We start from the raw sequence: 25,620 nt of genomic DNA on the forward strand, positions 1-25,620 counted from the left end.
TGTGGACAAGAAGGTGAATTGTTTACAAATTTTATCAACAATAATGTTATCCAATTTGTATAGACCATCACCAATATTAAGATTATAATTCACAAAGCTTTATAATCTTTATATTAGTGATGGTCTATGCATACTCCTGCCTTGCACCCTTGATGAAAACTTTGCACTGCTTCTAGCATTATACACCCATATACACCAGGAAAGGTTAACAAAGAGGATATATGTAACAGAAGTGGAGGGGACGAGGAGAAGCAGCAGGAGGATGAAAGATGTGCTTTGGATAGAGTGAATTTGAACAGGATTTAATGGGGTCAGTGACTGTCAATGGACTGAACCAGGTTATGCTTGGTGGTGAGGGAGGCTTGTAAGGACAGGGATAAGTGGACACTCTTTTGCTGTGGCCATCCCTTGATGAGAGTTCGCAGAGGGAATTGGCATGAGAGTTACATATAGATAGATTGATAGATACCTTCAAGCAGATTTCTTCCCACACCATATAATCTTCAGACCTTCCACAAGGCATCTCTTTCAACCCTATATATGTACTATCTCTAGATCCATAAATGCCACATACAGATCCCTCTGTTTCTCTAAAAATTTTATAGCAGACACATCCTATACCACTTGTGCTACCACACTGTACCTCATGCTTTCAGTCACTGCATTTCCATACTCACCTTTGTCTCCATGCCTTTAAACAGTGGTATTTAACATGCATTTTGCCAATTTTCAAGCATCTCACCCTGATCCTTACATACGTTGAAAATTTTAACTGACCTATCAGCAACACAGTCACCCCCTTTCTTAAGAAATTCAACTGCAAGACCATTCACTCAGGCTGCCTTGCTACATATATTATGTAAGGGTATTACCTTCTTTTCTCTCTTCACCGAACCACTTTCCATGACTCATACTTTGCATGCCTTCTCAACCTAAAAACCCTACTGCCACCTATCATCAGATGCTTTTAACATGAGTAGTTATGAATAGATATTAGATAAACATATCTCTAGGTATAGATGATAAAGAATAGCACCTATGCATTGTTAGACCTACCATTGCTTCCAAATAAATGCTTCTCAACTCCATTTAAAGATGGCAACCCACAGCAATTTGCTCACCAAGACACCAGGCAGCATAGATCCCTGTGAAGTGAGGCTGAAGGGTTAAGGAAATATAGTGTACTATGTGCTCTAGTGCAGACTTATAGTTAAACTTGTTAATCAGTCTTGTTATTTTTATTATTTTTATTATACATAATTTTGAAGGCTTGTTGAATGTGTTTGATGATAGAGTGGCGATAAAGGATGTTTTGGTCAAGGTGGTTGGTGTGCAAAGTGAGGAGGGGGGTGAAGTTGGGGGGTGAGGGGTAATTTGGTAAACAGAGAGGTAGTAAAAGCTTTGCGGAAGATGAAAGCCGGCAAGGCAGCAGGTTTGGATGTGTATTGCAGTTGGAATTTATTAAAAAAGGGGTGACTGTATTGTTGATTGTTGGTAAGGTTATTTAATGTATGTATGACTCATGGTGAGGTGCCTGAGGATTGGCAGAATGCATTGCATAGTGCCATTGTCAAAGGCTAAAGGGGATTAAGAGTGTGTGCTCAAACTATACAGAGGTATGAGTTTGTTGAGTATTCCTGGTAAATTATTGGGAGGGTATTGATTGAGAAGTGAAGGCATGTACAGAGCATCAGATTAGGGAGGAGCATTGTGTTTCGGAAGTGGTAGAGGATGTGTGGATTAGGTGTTTGCTTTGAAGAATGCATGTAAGAAACACTTAGAAAAACAGATGGATTTGTATGTAGTGTTTATGGATCTGGAGAAGACATATGATAGGGTTGATAGAGATGCTTTGTGGAAGGTATTAAGAGTATATGGTGTGGGAGGTAAGTTGCTAGAAGCAGTGAAAAGTTCTTACCAAGGGTGTAAGGCATGTGTACAAGTAGGAAGAGAGGAAAATAATGGGTTCCCAGTGAAGGTCAGTCTGCAGCAGGGTTGTTTGATGTCCCCATGGTTGTTTAATTTGTTTATGGATGGGTTGGTTAGGGAGATAAAGGGAAGAGTTTTGGAGGGGCAAGTATCCAGTCTGCTGGGGATGAGAGAGCCTGGAAAGTGATTCAGTTGTTGTTCACTGATGATACAGCACTGGTAATTGATGTGAGAGACTGCAGAAGTTGATAACTGAGTTTAGAAAAATGTGTGAAAGGAGAAAGTTGAGAGTAAATGTAAATAAGAGTAATGTTATTAGGTTCAGTATGGTTGGGGGACAGGTTGGTTGGGATGTAAGTTTGAATGGAGAAAAATTGGAGGAAGTGAAGTGTTTTAGATATCTAGGAGTGGGTTTGGCAGGGAATGGAACCTTGGAAGCAGAAGTGAGTCATGGGGTGGAGGAGGGGGCAAAGGTTCTGGGAGTGATGAAGAATGTGTGGAATGAGAGAACATTATCCCGGAGAGCAAAAATGGGTATGTTTGAAGGAATGGTAGTTCCAACAATATTATATGGTTGTGAAACATGGGGTATAGATAGGGTTGTACGGAGATGGGTGGATGTGTTGGAAATGAAATGTTTAAGGACATTATTTGGTGTTAGGTGGTTTGATCGAGTAAGTAATGAAAGGGTAAGAGAGATGTGTGGAAATAAAAAGAGTGTAATTGAGAGAGCAGAAGAGGGTGTATTGAAATGGTTTGCACATATGGAAGGAATGAGTGAGGAAAGACTGACAAAGAGGATATATGTGTCAGAGATGGAGGGAAAAAGGAGAAGCAGGAGACCAAATTAGAGGTGGAAGGATGGAGTGAAAAAAGATTTTGAGCAATCGGGGCCTGAACATACAGGAGAGTGAGAGGAGTGCAAGGAATAGAGTGAATTGAAATGATATGTTATACTGGGGTCGACGTGCTGTCAGTGGACCAAACCAAGGCATGTGAAATCTCTGGGGTAAACCATGGACAAGTGTGTGGGGCTTGGATGTGGATAGGGAGCTGTGGTTTTTGTGCACTACATATGACAGCTAGAGACTGAGTGTGAACGAATTTTGCCTTTTTTGTCTGTTTTCCTGGCGCTACCTCACTGAAGCAGGGGATAGCAATGCTGTTTCCTGTGGATGAGGTAGCGCCAGGAATGGATGAAGGCAAGCATGAATATGTACATGTTTATATATTGGAAAGGATCACAATTTTATGCATGATCAAGTATATTCCTATGAGTCCACGGGGAAAATGAGACATGATAAGTTCCCAAGTGCACTTTCATGTAATAATCACATCATCAGGGGAGACATGAGAGAAATATATCGGTTGATATACAACGAAGAAACATAGCTAGGACGCCATTTGGTAAACATGCGATTGTCCAAGACAGACAACGAGCATATCATAAACTTATTATGTGGACAAGAAGGTGAATTGTTTACAAATTTTATCAACAATAATGTTATCCAATTTGTATAGACCATCACCAATATTAAGATTATAATTCACAAAGCTTTATAATCTTTATATTAGTGATGGTCTATGCATACTCCTGCCTTGCACCCTTGATGAAAACTTTGCACTGCTTCTAGCATTATACACCCATATACACCAGGAAAGGTTAACAAAGAGGATATATGTAACAGAAGTGGAGGGGACGAGGAGAAGCAGCAGGAGGATGAAAGATGTGCTTTGGATAGAGTGAATTTGAACAGGATTTAATGGGGTCAGTGACTGTCAATGGACTGAACCAGGTTATGCTTGGTGGTGAGGGAGGCTTGTAAGGACAGGGATAAGTGGACACTCTTTTGCTGTGGCCATCCCCTTGATGAGAGTTCGCAGAGGGAATTGGCATGAGAGTTACATATAGATAGATTGATAGATACCTTCAAGCAGATTTCTTCCCACACCATATAATCTTCAGACCTTCCACAAGGCATCTCTTTCAACCCTATATATGTACTATCTCTAGATCCATAAATGCCACATACAGATCCCTCTGTTTCTCTAAAAATTTTATAGCAGACACATCCTATACCACTTGTGCTACCACACTGTACCTCATGCTTTCAGTCACTGCATTTCCATACTCACCTTTGTCTCCCATGCCTTTAAACAGTGGTATTTAACATGCATTTTGCCAATTTTCAAGCATCTCACCCTGATCCTTACATACGTTGAAAATTTTAACTGACCTATCAGCAACACAGTCACCCCCTTTCTTAAGAAATTCAACTGCAAGACCATTCACTCAGGCTGCCTTGCTACATATATTATGTAAGGGTATTACCTTCTTTTCTCTCTTCACCGAACCACTTTCCATGACTCATACTTTGCATGCCTTCTCAACCTAAAAACCCTACTGCCACCCTATCATCAGATGCTTTTAACATGAGTAGTTATGAATAGATATTAGATAAACATATCTCTAGGTATAGATGATAAAGAATAGCACCTATGCATTGTTAGACCTACCATTGCTTCCAAATAAATGCTTCTCAACTCCATTTAAAGATGGCAACCCACAGCAATTTGCTCACCAAGACACCAGGCAGCATAGATCCCTGTGAAGTGAGGCTGAAGGGTTAAGGAAATATAGTGTACTATGTGCTCTAGTGCAGACTTATAGTTAAACTTGTTAATCAGTCTTGTTATTTTTATTATTTTTATTATACATAATTTTGAAGGCTTGTTGAATGTGTTTGATGATAGAGTGGCAGATAAAGGATGTTTTGGTCAAGGTGGTGTGCAAAGTGAGAGGGTTGGGGAGGGTAATTTGGTAAACAGAGAGGTAGTAAAAGCTTTGCGGAAGATGAAAGCCGGCAAGGCAGCAGGTTTGAATTGTATTGCAGTGGAATTTATTAAAAAAGGGGGTGACTGTATTGTTGACTGGTTGGTAAGGTTATTTAATGTATGTATGACTCATGGTGAGGTGCCTGAGGATTGGCAGAATGCTTGCAAAGTGCCATTGTACAAAGACAAAGGGGATAAGAGTGTGTGCTCAAATTACAGAGGTATGAGTTTGTTGAGTATTCCTGGTAAATTATATGGGAGGGTATTGATTGAGAGGGTGAAGGCATGTACAGAGCATCAGATTGGGGAAGAGCATTGTTGTTTCAGAAGTGGTAGAGGATGTGTGGATCAGGTGTTTGCTTTGAAGAATGTATGTGAGAAATACTTAGAAAAACAAATGGATTTGTATGTAGCATTTATGTATCTGGAGAAGGCATATGATAGAGGTGATAGAGATGCTCTGTGGAAGGTATTACGAATATATGGTGTGGGAGGCAAGTTGTTAGAAGCAGTGAAAAGTTTTTATCGAGGATGTAAGGCATGTGTACATGTAGAAAGAGGTTCTTAGTGAATGTAGGTTTGCGGCAGGGGTGTGTGATGTCTCCATGGTTGTTTAATTTGTTTATGGATGGGGTTGTGAGGGAGGGGAATGCAAGAGTTTTGGAGAGAGGGGCAAGTATGCAGTCTTTTGTGGATGAGAGAGCTTGGGAAGTGAGTCAGTTGTTTTTCGCTGATGATACAGCGCTGCTGGCTGATTCATGTGAGAAACTGCAGAAGGTGGTGACTGAGTTTGGTAAAGTGTGTGAAAGAAGAAAGTTGAGAGTAAATGTGAATAAGAGCAGGGTTATCAGGTACAGTAGGCATGAGGGTCAAGTCAGCTGGGAGGTAAGTTTGAATGGAGAAAAACTGGAGGAAGTAAAATGTTTTAAATTTCTGGGAGTGGATTTGGCAGCGGATGGAACCATGGAAGTGGAAGTGAATCATAGGGTGGGGGAGGGGGCGAAAATTCTGGGAGCCTTGAAGAATATGTGGAAGTCGAGAACATTATCTCGGAAAGCAAAAGTGGGTATGTTTGAAGGAATAGTGGCTCCAACAGTGTTGTATGGTTGCGAGGCATGGGCTGTGGATAGAGTCGTGCGCAGGAGGATGGATGTGCTGGAAATGAGATGTTTGAGGACAATATGTGGTGTGAGGTGGTCTGATTGAGTAAGTAAAAATAGGGTAAGAGAGATGTATGGTAATAAAAAGAGTGTGGTTGAGAGAGCAGAAGAGGGTGTTTTGAAATGGTTTGGTCACATGGAGAGAATGAGTGAGGAAAGACTGACCAAGAGGATATATGTGTCAGAGGTGGAGGGAACGAGGAGAAGTGGGAGACCAAATTGGAGGTGGAAGGATGGCATAAAAAAGATTTTGAGTGATCGGGGCCTAAACATGCAGGAGGGTAAAGGCGTGCAAGGAATAGAGTGAATTGGAACGATGTGGTATACCGGGGTCGATGTGCTGTCAATGGATTGAACCAGGGTATGTGAAGTGTCTGGGGTAAACCATGGAAAGTTCTGTGGGGCCTGGATGTGGAAAGGGAGCTGTGGTTTCAGTGCATTATACATGACAGCTAGAGACTGAGTGTGAATGAATGTGGCCTTTGTTGTCTTTTCCTAGCGCTACCTCGCACACATGAGGGGGAAGGGGGTTGTTATTCCATGTGTGGTGAGGTGGCATTGGGAATGAATAAAGGCAGACAGTATGAATTATGTACATGTGTATATATGTATATGTCTGTGTGTGTATATATATATGTATACATTGAGGTGTATAGGTATGTATATGTGCGTGTGTGGATGTGTATGTATATACCTGTGTATGTAGGTGGGTTGGGCCATTCTTTCGTCTGTTTCCTTGTGCTACCTTGCTAACGTGGGAGACAGCGACAAAGCAAAATAGGTAAAAAAATAAAAAATAATTGCTGTTTCCCACATCAGCGAGGTAGTGCCAGGAAACAGACAAAGAATGGCCCATCCACTCATACACACATATGTGCACATAAACACTCACATACGCATATATATACATACTTTTTCTTTTTCTTTCATACTATTCGCCATTTCCCGCATTAGCGAGGTAGCGTTAAGAACAGAGGACTGGGCCTTTGAGGGAATATCCTCACCTGGCCCCCTTCTCTGTTCCTTCCTTTGGAAAATTAAAAAAAATGAGAGGGGAGGATTTCCAGCCACCCGCTCCCTTCCCTTTTAGTCGCCTTCTACGACACGCAGGGAATACGTGGGATGTATTCTTTCTCCCCTATCCCCAGGGATATATATATATATATATATATATATATATATATATATATATATATATATATATATATATATATATATATACACATATATATACATATATATACATATTAACATATACATACATATACATATGCTGACATTACATACATTCACATGTACATATTCATACTTGCTTGCCTTCATCCATTCCCATTGCTACCCCACCCCACAGGAAAACAGCATCGCCATCCCCTACTTCAGCAAGGCAGCATCAGATATACAGACAAAAAGGCCCCATTCGTTCACATTCAGTATCTAGCTGTCATGTGTATGCACCAAACGGACAGCTCCCTATCCACATCCAGGACCCACAGAACTTTCCATGGTTTATCCCAGACGCTTCTCATTCCCTGATTCAGTTCATTGACAGCACGTTGACCCCGGTATACCACGCTATTCCAATTCACTCTATTCTATGCACGCCTCTCACCCTCTTGTGTGTTCAGGCCCTGATCACTCGAAATTTTTTTTTAATCCATCTTTCCACCTTTAATTTGATCTCCCACTTCTCCTTCTTCCCTCCCCCTCTGACACATATATCCTCATTGTCAATCTTTCCTCACTCATTCTCTCCTTATGTCCAAGCCATTTCAACACATACTCTTCTGCTCTCTCAACCATACTCTTTTTATTTCCACACATCTCTCTTACCCTTACATTACTTACTTGATCAAACCACCTCACACCACATATTGTCCTCAAGCATTTCATTTCCAACACATCCACCCTCTTCCGTACAACCCTATCTATAGCCCATGCCTTGCAACCATATAACATTGTTGGAACTACTATACCTTCGAACATACCTATTTTTGCTCTCCAAAATAACATTCTCTCCTTCCACACTTTCTTCATCGCTCCCAAAACCTTTGCCCCATCCCCCACCAGTGACTTATTTCTGCTTCCATGGTTCCATCCACTGCTAAGTTCACTCCCAGATATCTAAAACACTTCTTCCTCCAATTTTTCTTCATTCAAACTTACATCCCAATTAACTTGCCCTCAACCATACTGAACCTAATAACCTTGCTCTTATTCACATTTACTCTCAACTTTCTCCTTTCACACACTTTCCAAACTCAGTCACCAACCTCTGCAGTTTCTCACATGAATTAGTCACTAGTGCTGTTTCATCTTCAACTGACTCACTTCCCAGGCCCTCATATCCAAAACAGACTGCATACTCACCTCTCTCCCCAATACTCTTGCATTTACCTCCCTAACCACCCCATCCATAAACAAATTAAGCAACCATTAATCAATCTTATAGGATATATTTATTTTGGTTGTGTACGGTATCTTAAAAGTATGTGTGCAGTAGACACAATCCTACAACAGGTAATCAGCAGGCAGCATATTAGAATTCAGAAATAAACTCTTTTTCTTTAAAACTGCTTTCTTAAAAAGTAGCTAGGTAGACACTGTGTTCCTCTAATATTCCCTCTTTATTGATCTAAATGTTATTACCATGATAATGATTTTCTTAATTTCTACTTCAGGGCATTATGGATACTTGGACACTGCAGGCTGGTTTTCCACTGATTTCAGTTAGTTTGCAAGATGGTCATGTAACAGCCAGTCAAGCACGGTTTTTGGTGTGTGAAGAAAATGTGACAGACCCAAATGAACCCCATAATGCAACTTTGGGGTACAAATGGCATGTTCCATTAACTTATGTTACCAATGACAATCCCAACAAAAAGACTGTGCACTGGATGAATTTAACTGATGGTAGGACATTTACTATAGCATGACTTAGTTAACCAAAGTGAGAATTATCAGAACAGTTATGTTCAGTGTTAGATGCTTGGCTTCATGTGTTTTGTTTTATAGAATATCCATCAAGAGTATGTTCACTACATATATTTTATTTTGATTTCTGTGTTATTAATATGTCAAGAAGAAAGTCATAAACTAATCATGAATAAAAAAATATTATTTGTCTTCACCTGGAACTCATGTTTAAGAGCTATAGAATATCCATCAAGAGTATGTTTACTACATATATTTTATTTTTATTTCTACGTTGTTAGCAGGTCAAGAAGGCAGTCATAAACTAATTATATTTAAAAAGCATTATTTGCCTTCACCTGGAACTCATGTTTAAGAGCTATAGAATATCCACCAAGAGTATGTTCACTACATATATTTCATTTTGATTTCTACGTTATTAGCAGGTCGAGAAGGCAGTCATAAACTAATCATATTTAAAAAGTATTATTTGCCTTCACCCTGAACTCATGTTTAAGAGCTGTGTCTTTCATTTGTGAATCCTAAATGGAATAGCCTTTTGTAGTCACAACCCTAAGGTATCAAAACCTCATATTTAAAATCTGTTATTTTGCAGTGATCCTACTATTTATGCTCATTATCTCCTTATCTCTTTGATACATGATTATTATTATTATTATTATTATTTTGCTTTGTCACTGTCTCCCACGTTTGCGAGGTAGCGCAAGGAAACAGACGAAAGAAATGGCCCAACCCACCCCCATACACATGTATGTACATACACGTCCACACACGCAAATATACATACCTATACATCTCAATGTACACATGTATATACACACTCAGACATATACATATATACACATGTACATAATTCATACTGTCTGCCTTTATTTATTCCCATCGCCACCTCGCCACACATGGAATAACATCCCCCTCCCCCCTCATGTGTGCGAGGTAGCGCTAGGAAAAGACAACAAAGGCCCAATTCGTTCACACTCAGTCTCTAGCTGTCATGTAATAATGCCTGAAACCACAGCTCCCTTTCCACATCCAAGCCCCACAGAACTTTCCATGGTTTACCCCAGATGCTTCACATGTCCTGATTCAATCCATTGACAGCACGTCGACCCCGGTATACCACATCGATCCAATTCACTCTATTCCTTGCCATCCTTTCACCCTCCTGCATCTTCAGGCCCCAATCACTCAAAATCTTTTTCACTTCATCTTTCCACCTCCAATTTGGTCCCCCACTTCTCCTCGTTCCCTCCACCTCCAACACATATATCCTCTTGGTCAATCTTTCCTCACTCATTCTCTCCATGTGCCCAAACCATTTCAAAACACCCTCTTCTGCTCTCTCAACCACGCTCTTTTTATTTCCACACATCTCTCTTACCCTTACATTACTTACTCGATCAAACCACCTCACACCACATATTGTCCTCAAACATCTCATTTCCAGCACATCCACCCTCCTGCGCACAACTCTATCCATAGCCCATGCCTCGCAACCATACAACATTGTTGGAACCACTATTCCTTCAAACATACCCATTTTTGCTTTCCGAGATAATGTTCTCGACTTCCAAACATTCTTCAAGGCTCCCAGGACTTTCGCCCCCTCCCCCACCCTATGATTCACTTCCGCTTCCATGGTTCCATCCACTGCCAGATCCACTCCCAGATATCTAAAACACTTTACTTCCTCCAGTTTTTCTTTATTCAAACGTACCTCCCAATTGACTTGACCCTCAACCCTATTGTACCTAATAACTTTGCTCTTATTCACATTTACTCTTAACTTTCTTCTTTCACACATGATACATACTAAATATCCCAAACTAACTTCACTCCATTAACTTTACAGAATATCCCTAACTTCACTCCAGTAATTTTATTCTAAGATAACTCTCTTCAGCTTGACCTTGTGGATGTTTTGTTAAGAATGTGTATAAATTCTTGTAAAGTCATTATGTTTTTTGCATATTTGATGTGTTGGGAAAACAAAACAAATAACCATGCCTGTAACTTTTTTGAGAGATAAATATTAAATAACTTTCTCAGTCTGACCACACAAAGCTAGTCATGAGCTAAGTTGATATTAAGTGCATTGCCAGTTCCCCTAAGTTGAATCTCTTTGGTTGTTGTTCACCTTCATACATTCAGGAGACCAGGTGGCTCTCTGATTTGATCTGCCTCTTAGACTTTGATAATCATCTATGGAAATACATAATGTTTGCATTCATCTGTTTGCATATGCCAGGGAATATCACTGCAAGAGTGAGTATGTGTCAATTATTGACTGGGGTGCATAGATATCCTGCTGTAAATGAAAATGGGAAAAATTTTCAAATTTTGTGCTGAAAGATGATTGTTGATTGGTAGTATTTAGTGTAATGCTGGATATATGAGTATGGATGGATGAACGGGGCTTAGGGTAAGGGGCATTTTTGGATTATGTGCTATTTGACAAGTTTAGATGAGTTTTTGTTGGATGTAATCATGCTGAAAGTTAGTAACAGATGGATAGTCAAGTCATTTCATGATGGAGGTGAGTGTGAAAGTTCTTTAGGAAAAGAGGAAACACCATTTATGTGAAAAAGTTGTTGAAAAGTGAGTGAGCCATTGGAAAAGAGGCTTGTGTACTGAGATACTAAAAGAGATTAATTGAAGCACAGCATAGGCTGAAAGTAAATGAAATAAAAGTAGTAGGACATGAGTGGATGGTATTAAGGGGAAAAGTGCTTATATGTGCAGTAACTCCCTCCGAATAAAACACCAACCATTTTAGGCATCATTTACAACACATTCATGAATTTCACTCCCCATACCAATAACATTAACAGCAATGCACAAAGTGAATGCCCTCAGAACATTAGTTGGGACCAGATTTGGACGAGAAAAGAATCATTCAACATCATATACAAACAGTTCACCTGCTCCACTTCAAATAATGCCTCATTTGCCTGGGATTTCACTCTCTCAAAAGTAAATGTAACAAAACTGCAAACTTATCAGTAACTTCCCAAACCATTAACTTCACAAAAGCAGAAAACAAACTAAATATCCTCAGAACACTAACTGGTGCCAGATTTGGACAAGAAAAAGAATCTCTCAACACCCTACAAACAAACAATTCATATTCTTCACTTCAAACTATGTCTGACTTGCCTGGGCTTCCACTCTCTCATAAGCAAATATAACAAAGTTGCAAACCACATAAAATAGTGTACTCAAAACAATGAGTGTGCTTAGCAACTTTAAACCCTTAACACCTTTAGATTGAAACAAAGATCCTCCAAATGCAGTCTCTTCTCAACATGCTCGGCACTCAATTCTGTGTTGTATAACACCACTAACCCCCAACTAGATATGAAAAGCTTATCCCTGCCTCACAATTCAGTAACCTGTGCTCAGATTCCCCTACCCCAAACAAATAGAACGATGACAAAAGGCAAACACACTGATATAACCCACCAAGCAGAAAACAGCTGACCATCCAATTACATCTTAAACTCCAAAGCTCCAGACAGACAGACAGACATCAGAAACTACATTTCCCAAATGGACATGAGTCACACTCTCTTCACTCTGTGGTACTCTGAATATCACCCTTTAGTACAACACAACAAACACCATTTCAACATATCCCAAGACCAATCATGCTCATGAGGCAACTACCATAAACATGACACTGGGCACTCACAACTCATTTGCCCTGCACTTACTGCATATATGTGTATGCACACAAATACCACAACTCTCTATAACGTATGGTCCCAACTTGTGGACATGGCCAGCTTCCTGAGTGCTGCAGGTGCCTCATAAAGATAGAAGGGACTCCTGGGGAAAGAAGGTAGGTAAGGTAAAGTGTATGGCATGTAGGAGGTGGGATATTATGCTTCATTCTGTTGTAAATCATTTTTCACTGAATTTGGACCCAAGACAAAAGTGATATAGGGTGGTATGGGGAGGGGTAGTTAGCTAGTTTTGAAAATTTTAGGACTGGTATTATAATGCTGGTAAAATTCCAGATGTTAGGGATTTTGTTGTGTAGTGAATAATGGTTGGAGAAGTTTGTAAGTGCATGACTGCAGTTGAACCAAAGTGTTTTATGTTTAAGGTTAAGATATGTGTTGCTAGAAGTCTCTTTCTTTTTTAATATTTAAGACTTGCTTGTTCAAAACAGTGTTAAGTGCATTTACAAACTTTTTGTTTTCATTCTCATAATCTATGAAAATTTTTCTTTGGAAAGTCTCAGCAGTTGTCTTGTATTTACAGTTGAGTTTGATGTAGCAAAAGATGTTAAATGGATCAAGTTTAATGTTGGACAGAGAGGCTTTTACCGTGTAAGCTATGACATGGCTGGTTGGGAAGCTCTTATCCAAGTCCTGCATTCAAATCATAGTACATTCTCTCCTGCTGATAGAGCATCTCTAATTGATGATGTCTTTACGCTTGTGAAGTAAGTACCATGCTATTACTATGATATGGCAGAGAAATTGGGTAGATAGCAACACAGTTTAAGGAATATGTACTTGATATGAAAGAAACTAATTCTTGTATGATTTTGTAAGAGTGTCATCATTTATCTTATTAATTGGTAAGTCTAATAGAATATTATTCATAAACATACTAAATCTTTTGTTGATTCTATAGATAAGACCATTTAGGCTATATACTTTTAACTTTCAGATATAGAAAATTGTGACAAAAGCCATACCCAAGCATTTTCTTTCTAGTTATTGTGAGGTTAAAAGGAATTAAAAGAAAATGATGTACTCCTGTCTTGCTAAGTATTAGAAGCATTTGGAAGCAGTAGGTAGGAACATTTAGACAGGAGCATTAGGCACAAACATTGGGTAGAAATAGTATGTACAGAGATGGTGGCAGATCCACTTGTTGGGTAGAAATAGTATGTACAGAGATGGTGGCAGATCCTAACAAGTGGAGGGGCTCACTAAAACAAAAGCCACTGATCTGATGGTGATGATGCAGCATACTTCAATTGTCAAAAGTAAGTCTAAACAAAATGGGGGGCTGATCCCCCCTTGCATTTCAAAGTGGGGGGCTTCAGCCCCCTTGTCCCTCCTATGTCACTTCCACTGATATAGGAACATTAGGCATTAACATTTGGTAGGAGCCTCTGCAAAAACTGCACTAGAGATGCCCTGTATTAGTGGCCTGTTAAGGATGGTGCCCGAAAGGCTAAGAAGTGACACTAGAGATCACTACATATAGAGACTCTATTGCCATGGCCACCCCCTTGAAGGAGTTTGAGATGGGAACAGGCATCAGATATATCCATGTGGATAGGGGAGAAAGAATACTTCCCACGTAATCCCCATGTGTCATAGAAGGTGACTAAAGGGGGCAGGAGTAGGGGGGCTGGAAAACCTGCCCCCTTGTATTTAAATTTCTGAAAGGGAAAACAGAAGAAGGAGTTATGCGGGGAGTGCTCATGCTCCTTGAAGGCTCATGTTGGGATGTCTAAATGTGTTTGGATGTAAACAAGATGAGAAAAAAGGAGAGATAGGTACTATGTGAGAGGAAAGGAACCTGGATGTTTTGGCTCTGAATGAAACGAAGCTCTAGTGTAAAGGGGAAGAGTGGTTTGGGAAAATCTTGTGAGTAAAGTCAGGGGTTGGTGAGAGGATAAGAGCAAATGAATGAGTAGCGCTCCTGAAGTAGGAGTTCTGGGAGTATGTGATAGAGTGTAAGAAAGTAAACTAGATTGATATGGGTAAACTGAAAGTGGCTGGAGAGAGATGGGTGATTGCTGGTGCCTATGCACCTGGTAATGAAAAGAAAGATCATAAGAGGCAAGTGTTTTTGGGAACAGCTGAGTGAGTGTGTTAGCATCTTTGATGCATGAGACCGTGTTATAGTGATGGGTGATATGAATGCAAAGATGAGTGGTGTGGCAGTTGAGGGTATAATTGGTGTACATGGGCAGTTCAGTGTTGTAAATGGAAATGGTGAAGAGCTTGTAGATTTATGTGTGGAAAAAGGGCTGGTGATTGGGAATACCTGGTTTAAAAAGAGAGATCTACATAAGTATATGTATGTGAGTAGGAGAGATGGCCAGAGGGCATAATTGAATTATTTGTTAATTGATAGGCATGCAAAAGAGAGACTTTTGGATGCTAATGTGCTGAGAGGGGCAGCTGGAGGGATGTCTGATCACTATCTTGTGGAGGCGAAGGTGAAGATTTTTAGAGGTTTTCAGAAAAGAAGAGAGAATGTTGGGGAGGAGAGAGTGATGAGAGTAAGTGAGCTTTGAAAGTAGACTTTTGTGAGGAAGTACTAGGAGAGATTTAGTGCAGAATGGCAAAAGGTGAGAGCATATGATGTGAGAGGAGTGGGTGATGAATGGGATGTATTTAGGGAAGCAGTGATGGCTTGTGCAAAAGATGCTTGTGGCATGAGTAAGGTGGGAGGTGAGCTGATTAGAAAGGGTAGTAAGTGTTGGGATAAAGAAGTAAGATTGTTAATGAAAGAGAAGAGAGAGGTGTTTGATACTTTTATGCAGGGAAGTAGTGCAAATGACTGGGAGATGTATAAAAAATAGTGGCAGGAGGTTGAAAGAAAGGTGTAAGAGGTGAAAAAGAGGGGAAAGAGAGTTGTGGTCAGAGAGTATAATGAAATTTTAGGGAGAATAAAAAGATGTTTTGGGAGGAGGTAAATAAAGTGTGTAAGACAGAACAAATGGGAACATCGGTGAAGAGGGCTAATGGGGAGGTAATATCAAGTATTAGTGAAGTGAGAAGGAGATGGAGTGAGTATTTTGAAGGTTTGTTGAATGTGTTTGATGATAGAGTGGCAGATATAGGGTATTTTGTTTGAGGTGGTGTGCGAAGTGAGAGGTTCAGGGAGAATGGATTAGCAAACAGAGAAGATGAAAGCTGGCAAGGTGGCAGCTTTGGATGATATTGCTGTGGAATTTTTTTAAAAAACAGGGTGACTGTGTTGTTTATTTGTTGGTAAGGTTATTCATTGTATGTATGGTTCATCGTGAAGTGTCTGAGGATTAGCGGAATGCATGCATAGTGCCATTGTACAAAGGCAAAGGGGATAAAGGTGAAAGTTCATATTACAGAAGTATAAGTCTCTTGAGTATTCCTGGAAATTTATATGGGAGGGTATTGATTTAGAGGGAAAATTCATGTACAGAGCATCAGATTCGGGAAGAGCAGTGTGGTTTCATAAGTGGTAGAGGATGTGTGGATTAAGGGTTTGCTTTGAAGAATGTATGTGAGAAATACTTAGAAAAACAGATGGATTTCTATGTAGCATTTATGGATCTAGAGAAGGGATATGATAGAGCTGGTAGAGATGCTTTGTGAAAGGTATTAAGAGTATATTGTGTGGGAGGTAAGTTGCTAGCAGTGAAAAGTTTTTATCAAGGATGTAAGGTATGTGTAAGAATGGGAAGAGAGGAAACTGATTGGTTCCCATTGAATGTCAAATTGCAGCAGGGGTGTGTGATGTCTGTATGGTTGTTTAATTTGTTTATGGATGGGGTTGTTAGGGATGTGAATGCAAGAGTTTTGGAGAGGGACAAGTATGCAATATGTTGCAGATGAGAGGGCTTGGGAAATGAGTCAGTTGTTGTTCACTGATGATACAACGCTGGTGATTGTTTCAGGTGAGAAACTGCAGAAGTTGGTGACTGAGTTTGGTAAAGTGTGTTAAAGAAGAAAACTGAGAGGAAATGTGAATAAGAGCAAGGTTATTGGGTTCAGTAGAGTTGAGGGACAAGTTAATTAGGATTTAAGTTTGACTTGAGAAAAACTGGAGGAAGTGAAGTGTTTTAGATATCTGGGAGTGGATTTAGCAATGGATGGAACTAATGGTGTCGAAGTGAGTCACAGGTTAGGGTAAGAGGCGAAGGTTCTGGTAGCATTGAGGAATGTGTGGAAGGCGAGAACATTATCTCAGAGAGCAAAAATGGGTATGTTTGAAGGAATAGTGGTTCCAACAATGTTATATGGTTGCGAGGCGTGGGCTATAGATAGGGTTAAGCGGAGGAGGGTGGGTATGTTGGAAATGAATTGTTTTAGGTCAATATGTGTGGTGTGAGGTAGTTTGATCGACTAAGTAATGAAAGGGTGAGACAGATGTGTGCTAAAAAAAGAATATAGTTGAGAGAGCAGAAGAGGGTGTATTGTAATGGTTTGGTCACATGGAGAGAATGAGTTAGGAAAGATTGACAAAGAGGATATATGTGTTACAGGTATATGTGTTACAGGTATATGTGTTACAGGTATATGTGTTACAGATATATGTGTTACAGGAGGGAATGAGGAGAAGTGGGAGACCAATTTGGAGGTGGAAGGATGGAGTGAAAAAGATTTTGAGCGATCGGGGCCTGAACATGCAGGAGGGTGAAAGGCATGCAAGGAATAGAGTGAATTGAAACAGTGTGGTATACTGGGGTCAATGTGCTGTCAGTGGATTGAGTAAGGGCATGTGAAGCATCTGGGGTAAACCATGGAAAGTTTTCTGGGGCCTGGATGTAGAAAGGGAGCTATGGTTTCTGTGCATTACACATGACAGCTAGAGACTGACCGTGAACAAATATGGCCTTTCTTGTGTTTTCCTAGCGCAGGGGGAGAGGATGCTATTTCATGTGTTGCAGGGTGGCAACAGGAATAGATGAAGGTAGCAAGCATGAATATGTACATGTGTATGTATGTATATGTCTGTGTTTGTATATGTATGTATAGGTATGTATATATGTATGTGTGGGCGTTTATGTATATACATGTGTATGTGGGTGGGTTGGGCCATTCTTTTGTCTGTTTCCTTGCGCTACCTTGCTAATGTGGGAGACAGCAACTAAGTATAAGTATAATGAAATAAATGAATAAATAGATAAATGAATAAATAAATATATATATATGGAGTGAGTATTTTGAAGGTTTGTTGAATGTGTTTGATGATAGAGTGGCAGATATAGGGTGTTTTGGTCGAGGTGGTGTGCAGAGTGAGAGGGTTAGGGAAAATGATTTGAAAAACAGAGAAGAGGTAGTAAAAGCTTTGCGGAAGATGAAAGCCGGCAAGGCAGCAGGTTTGGATGGTATTGCAGTGGAATTTATGAAAAAAGGGGGTGACTGTATTGTTGACTAGTTGGTAAGGTTATTTGATGTATGTATGACTCATGGTGAGGTGCCTGAGGATTGGTGGAATGCGTGCATAGTGCCATTGTACAAAGGCAAAGGGGATAAGAGTGAGTGCTGAAATTACAGAGGTATAAGTTTGTTGAGAGTTGGGGTGAGAGCAAATGAGAGTTGGGGTGAGAGAGTATCATTAAATTTTAGGGAGAATAAAAAGATGTTCTGGAAGGAGGTAAATGAAGTGCGTAAGACAAGGGAGCAAATGGGAACTTCAGTGAACGGCGCAAATGGGGAGGTGATAACAAGTAGTGGTGATGTGAGAAGGAGATGGAGTGAGTATTTTGAAGGTTTGTTGAATGTGTTTGATGATAGAGTGGCAGATATAGGGTGTTTTGGTCGAGATGGTGTGAAAAGTGAGAGGGTTAGGGAAAATGATTTGGTAAACAGAGAAGAGGCAGTAAAAGCTTTGCGGAAGATGAAAGCCGGCAAGGCAGCAGGTTTGGATGGTATTGCAGTGGAATTTATTAAAAAAGGGGGTGACTGTATTATTGACTGGTTGGTAAGGTTATTTAATGTATGTATGACTCATGGTGAGGTGCCTGAGGATTGGCGGAATGCGTGCATAGTGCCATTGTACAAAGGCAAAGGGGATAAGAGTGAGTGCTCAAATTACAGAGGTATAAGTTTGTTGAGTATTCCTGGTAAATTATATGGGAGGATAGTGATTGAGAGGGTGAAGGCATGTACAGAGCATCAGATTGGGGAAGAGCAGTGTGGTTCCAGAAGTGGTAGAGGATGTGTGGATCAGGTGTTTGCTTTGAAGAATGTATGTGAGAAATACTTAGAAAAGCAAATGGATTTGTATGTAGCATTTATGGATCTGGAGAAGGCATATGAAAGAGTTGATAGAGATGCTCTGTGAAAGGTATTAAGAATATATGGTGTGGGAGGCAAGTTGTTAGAAGCAGTGAAAAGTTTTTATCGAGGATGTAAGGCATGTGTGCGTGTAGGAAGAGAGGAAAGTGATTGGTTCTCAGTGAATGTAGGTTTGCGGTAGGGGTGTGTGATGTCTCCATGGTTGTTTAATTTGTTTATGGATGGGGTGGTTAGGGAGGTGAATGCAAGAGTTTTGGAAATAGGGGCAAGTATGAAGTCTGTTGTGGATGAGAGAGCTTGGGAAGTGAGTCAGTTGTTGTTCGCTGATGATACAGCGCTGGTGGCTGATTCATGTGAGAAACTGCAGAAGGTGGTGACTGAGTTTGGTAAAGTGTGTGAAAGAAGAAAGTTAAGAGTAAATGTGAATAAGAGCAAGGTTATTAGGTACAGTAGGGTCGAGGGTCAAGTCAATTGGGAGGTAAGTTTAAATGGAGAAAAACTGGAGGAAGTAAAGTGTCTTAGATATCTGGGAGTGGATCTGGCAGCGTATGGAACCATGGAAGCGGAAGTGAATCATAGGGTGGGGAAGGGGGCGAAAATCCTGGGAGCCTTGAAGAATTTTTGGAAGTCGAGAACATTATCTCGGAAAGCAAAAATGGGTATGTTTGAAGGAATAGTGGTTCCAACAATGTTGTATGGTTGCGAGGCGTGGGCTATGGATAGAGTTGTGGGCAGGAGGGTGGATGTGCTGGAAATGAGATGTTTGAGGACAATGTGTGGTGTGAGGTGGTTTGATCGAGTAAGTAATGTAAGGGTAAGAGAGATGTGTGGAAATAAAAAGAGCATGGTTGAGAGAGCAGAAGAGGGTGTTTTGAAATGGTTTGGGCACATGGAGAGAATGAGTGAGGAAAGACTGACCAAGAGGATATATGTGTCGGAGGTGGAGGTAACAAGGAGAAGTGGGAGACCAAATTGGAGGTGGAAGGATGGAGTGAAAAAGATTTTGTGTGATTGGGGCCAGAACATGCAGGAGGGTGAAAGGAGGGCAAGGAATAGAGTGAATTGGATCGATGTGGTATGGGGTTGACGTGCTGTCAGTGGATTGAATCAGGGCATGTGAAGCGCCTGGGGTAAACCATGGAATGTTGTGTGGGGCCTGGATGTGGAAAGGGAGCTGTGGTTTCGGGCATTATTGCACGACAGCTAGAGACTGAGTGTGAACGAATGGGGCCTTTGTTGTCTTTTCCTAGTGCTACCTCGCACACATGAGGGGGGAGGGGGATGTGAGGTGGTTTATATATAAATATATATATATATATATATATATATATATATATATATATATATATATATATATGGAGACATCACACACCCCTGCCGCAAACCTACATTCACTGAGAACCAATCACTTTCCTCTCTTCCTACACGTACACATGCCTTACATCCTCGATAAAAACTTTTCACTGCTTCTAACAACTTGCCTCCCACACCATATATTCTTAATACCTTCCACAGAGCATCTCTATCAACTCTATCATATGCCTTCTCCAGATCCATAAATGCTACCTACAAATCCATTTGCTTTTCTAAGTATTTCTCACATACATTCTTCAAAGCAAACACCTGATCCACACATCCTCTACCACTTCTGAAACCACACTGCTCTTCCCCAATCTGATGCTCTGTACATGCCTTCACCCTCTCAATCAATACCCTCCCATATAATTTACCAGGAATACTCAACAAACTTATACCTCTGTAATTTGAGCACTCACTCTTATCCCCTTTGCCTTTGTACAATGGCACTATGCACGCATTCCGCCAATCCTCAGGCACCTCACCATGAGTCATACATACATTAAATAACCTTACCAACCAGTCAACAATACAGTCACCCCCTTTTTTAATAAATTCCACTGCAATACCATCCAAACCTGCTGCCTTGCCGGCTTTCATCTTCCGCAAAGCTTTTACTACCTCTTCTCTGTTTACCAAATCATTTTCCCTAACCCTCTCACTTTCCACACCACCTCGACCAAAACACCCTATATCTGCCACTCTATCATCGAACACATTCAACAAACCTTCAAAATACTCACTCCATCTCCTCACATCACCACTACTTGTTATCACCTCCCCATTTGCGCCCTCCACTGAAGTTCCCATTTGCTCCCTTGTCTTACACACTTTATTTACCTCCTTCCAGGACATCTTTTTATTCTCCCTAAAATTTAATGATACTCTCTCACCCCAACTCTCATTTGCCCTTTTTTTCACCTCTTGCACCTTTCTCTTGACCTCCTGTCTCTTTCTCTTATACATCTCCCACTCAATTGCATTTTTTCCCTGCAAAAATCGTCCAAATGCCTCTCTCTTCTCTTTCACTAATACTCTTACTTCTTCATCCCAGCACTCACTACCCTTTCTAATCAACCCACCTCCCATTCTTCTCATGCCACAAGCATCTTTTGCGCAATCCATCACTGATTCCCTAAATACATCCCATTCCTCCCCCACTCCCCTTACTTCCATTGTTCTCACCTTTTTCCATTCTGTACTCAGTCTCTCCTGGTACTTCCTCACACAAGTGTCCTTCCCAAGCTCACTTACTCTCACCACCCTCTTCACCCCAACATTCACTCTTCTTTTCTGAAAACCCATACATATCTTCACCTTAGCCTCCACAAGATAATGATCAGACATCCCTCCAGTTGCACCTCTCAGCACATTAACATCCAAAAGTCTCTCTTTTGTGCGCCTGTCAATTAACACGTAATCCAATAACGCTCTCTGGCCATCTCTCTTACTTACATAAGTATACTTATGTATATCTCGCTTTTTAAACCAGGTATTCCCAATCATCAGTCCTTTTTCAGCACATAAATCTACAAGCTCTTCACCATTTCCATTTACAACACTGAACACCCCATGTATACCAATTATTCCCTCAACTGCCACATTACTCACCTTTGCATTCAAATCACCCATCACTATAACCTGGTCTCGTGCATCAAAACCACTAACACACTCATTCAGCTGCTCCCAAAACACTTGCCTCTCATGATCTTTCTTCTCATGCCCAGGTGCATATGCACCAACAATCACCCATCTCTCTCCATTAACTTTCAGTTTTACCCATATTAATCGAGAATTTACTTTCTTACATTCTATCACATACTCCCACAACTCCTGTTTCAGGAGTACTGCTACTCCTTCCCTTGCTCTTGTCCTCTCACCAACCCCTGACTTTACTCCCAAGACATTCCCAAACCACTCTTCCCCTTTACCCTTGAGCTTCGTTTCACTCAGAGCCAAAACATCCAGGTTCCTTTACTCAAACATACTACCTATCTCTCCTTTTTTCACATCTTGGTTGTTTAATTTGTTTAATTTGTTTATGGATGGGGTTGTTAGGGAGGTGAATGCAAGAGTTTTGGAAAGAGGGGCAAGTATGAAGTCGGTTGGGGATGAGAGAGCTTGGGAAGTGAGTCAGTTGTTGTTCACTGATGATACAGCGCTGGTGGCTGATTCATGTGAGAAACTGCAGAAGCTGGTGACTGAGTTTGGTAAAGTGTGTGAAAGAAGAAAGTTAAGAGTAAATGTGAATAAGAGCAAGGTTATTAGGTACAGTAAGGTTGAGGGTCAAGTCAATTGGGAGGTGAGTTTGAATGGAGATAAACTGGAGGAAGTAAAGTGTTTTAGATATCTGGGAGTGGATCTGGCAGCGGATGGAACCATGGAAGCGGAAGTGGATCATAGGGTGGGGGAGGGGGCGAAAATTCTGGGAGCCTTGAAGAATGTGTGGAAGTCGAGAACAGTATCTTGGAAAGCAAAAATGGGTATGTTTGAAGCAATAGTGGTTTGAACAATGTTGTATGGTTGCGAGGCGTGGGCTATGGATAGAGTTGTGCGGAGGAGGATGGATGTGCTGGAAATGAGATGTTTGAGGACAATGTGTGGTGTGAGGTGGTTTGATCGAGTAAGTAACGTAAGGGTAAGAGAGATGTGTGGAAATAAAAAGAGCGTGGTTGAGAGAGCAGAAGAGGGTGTTTTGAAATGGTTTGGGCACATGGAGAGAATGAGTGAGGAAAGATTGACCAAGAGGATATATGTGTTGGAGGTGGAGGGAACGAGGAGAAAAGGGAGACCAAGTTGGAGGTGGAAAGATGGAGTGAAAAAGATTTTGTGTGATCGGGGCCTGAACATGCAGGAGGGTGAAAGGAGGGCAAGGAATAGAGTGAATTGGATCGATGTGGTATACCGGGGTTGACGTGCTGTCAGTGGATTGAATCAAGGCATGTGAAGCGTCTGGGGTAAACCATGGAAAGCTGTGTAGGTATGTATATTTGCGTGTGTGGACGTTTGTATATACATGTGTATGGGGGTGGGTTGGGCCATTTCTTTTGTCTGTTTCCTTGCGCTACCTCGCAAACGCGGGAGACAGCGACAAAGCAAAAAAAAAAAAAAATTTATATATTTATTTTATTTATTTATTTTGCTTTGTCGCTGTCTCCCGCGTTTGCGAGGTAGCGCAAGGAAACGGACGAAAGAAATGACCCAACCCACCCCCATACACATGTATATACATACACGTCCACACACGCAAATATACATACCTATACATCTCAATGTACACATATATATACACGCACAGACACATACATATATACCTATGCACACAATTCACACTGTCTGCCTTTATTCATTCCCATCGCCACCCCGCCATACATGGAATACCATCCCCCTCCCCCCTCATGTGTGCGAGGTAGCACTAGGAAAAGACAACAAAGGCCACATTCGTTCACACTCAGTCTCTAGCTGTCATGCAATAATGCCCAAAACCACAGCTCCCTTTCCACATCCAGGCCCCACACAACTTTCCATGGTTTACCCCAGACGCTTCACATGCCCTGATTCAATCCATTGACAGCACTTCGACCTCGGTATACCACATTGTTCCAATTCACTCTATTCCTTGCACGCCTTTCACCCTCCTGCATGTTCAGGCCCCGATCTTACAAAATCTTTTTCACTCCATCTTTCCACCTCCAATTTGGTCTCCCACTTCTCCTTGTTCCCTCCACCTCTGACACATATATCCCCTTTGTCAATCTTTCCTCACTCATTCTCTTCATGTGACCAAACCATTTCAAAACACCCTCTTCTACTCTCTCAACCACACTCTTTTTATTACCACACATCTCTCTTACCTTTTCACTACTTACTCGATCAAACCACCTCACACCTCATAATATCCTCAAACATCTCATTTCCAGCACATCCACCCTGCTCCGCACAACTCTATAGCCCACACCTCACAACCATATATCATTGTTGGAACCACTATTCCTTCAAACATTTTTGCTTTCCAAGATAATGTTCTCGACTTCCACACATTCTTTAACGCTCCCAGAACTTTCACCCTCTCCCCACCCTATGATTCCCTTCCTCTTCCATGGTTCCATCTGCTGCCAAATCCACTCCCAGATATCTAAAACACTTCACTTCATCCAGTTTTTCTCCATTCAAACATACCTCCCAGTTGACTTGTCCCTCAACCCTACTGCACCTAATAACCTTGGTCTTATTCACATTTACTCTCAGCTTTCTTCTTTCACACACTTTACCAAACTCAGTCATCAGCTTTTGCAGTTTCTCACCCGAATCAGCCACCAGCACTGAATCATCAGCGAACAACAACTGACTCACTTCCCAAGCTCTCTCATCCACAACAGACTGCATACTTGCCCCTCTTTTCAAAACTCTTGCATTCACCTCCCTAACAACTCCATCCATAAACAAGTTAAACAACCATGGAGACATCACGCACCCCTGCCGCAAGCCGACGTTCACCAAGAACCAATCACTTTCCTCTTTTCCTACACATACACATGCCTTACATCCTCGATAAAAACTTTTCACTGCTTCTAACAACTTGCCTCCCACACCATATATTCTTAATACCTTCCACAGAGCATCTCTATCAACTCTGTTATATGCCTTCTCCAGATCCATAAATGCTACATACAAATCCATTTGTTTTTGTAAGTATTTCTCACATACATTTTTCAAAGCAAACACCTAATCCACACATTCTCTACTACTTCTGAAACCACACTGCTCTTCCCCAGTCTGATGCTCTGTACATGCCTTCACCCTCTCAATCAATACCCTCCCATATAATTTCCCAGGAATACTCAAGAAACTTTTATCTCTGTAATTTGAGCACTCTTTTTTATCCCCTTTGCCTTTGTACAATGGCACTATGGAAGCATTCCGTCAATCCACAGGCACCTCACCATGAGTCATACTTACATTAAATAACCTTACCAATGAGTCAAGAATACAGTCACCCCCTTTCTTAATAAATTCCACTGCAATACCACCCAAACCCGCTGCCTTGCCAGCTTTCATCTTCCACAAAGCTTTTGCTACCTCTTCTCTGTTTACCAAATTATTCTCCCTAACCTTCTCACTTTGCACACCACCTCTACCAAAACACCCTATATCTGCCACTCTATCATCAAACACATTCAACAAACCTTCAAAATACTCACTCCATCTCCTTCTCACTTCACCAATACTTGTTATCACCTCCCCATTAGCCCCCTTCACTGATGTTCCCTTGTCTTACATACTTTATTTACCTCCTTCCAAAACATCTTTTTTTTATCCATTTATTTTATTTTCATTTTGCTTTGTCGCAGTCTCCTGCGTCAGCAAGGTAGTGCAAGAAAACAGACGAAAGAATGGCCCAACCCACCCACATACACGTGTATACATAC

The 25,620-nt window shown here is 41.0% G+C and overlaps 1 protein-coding gene across 1 annotated transcript in view; it reads left to right on the top strand.

Moving 5' to 3' along the window:
- The window catches only part of LOC139755679 (endoplasmic reticulum aminopeptidase 1-like), a 383,172-nt gene that overhangs the window by 145,470 nt on the left and 212,082 nt on the right, over window positions 1–25,620 (top strand). Inside the window, exons 11-12 of the mRNA XM_071674326.1 lie at window positions 8,603–8,834; window positions 13,122–13,305. Coding sequence (XP_071530427.1) covers window positions 8,603–8,834; window positions 13,122–13,305 — 416 coding nt within the window. The remainder of the gene's footprint in view (window positions 1–8,602; window positions 8,835–13,121; window positions 13,306–25,620) is intronic.

This window comes from Panulirus ornatus, chromosome 19, assembly GCF_036320965.1.
Source record: "Panulirus ornatus isolate Po-2019 chromosome 19, ASM3632096v1, whole genome shotgun sequence".
NCBI classification, from domain to species: domain Eukaryota; kingdom Metazoa; phylum Arthropoda; class Malacostraca; order Decapoda; family Palinuridae; genus Panulirus; species Panulirus ornatus.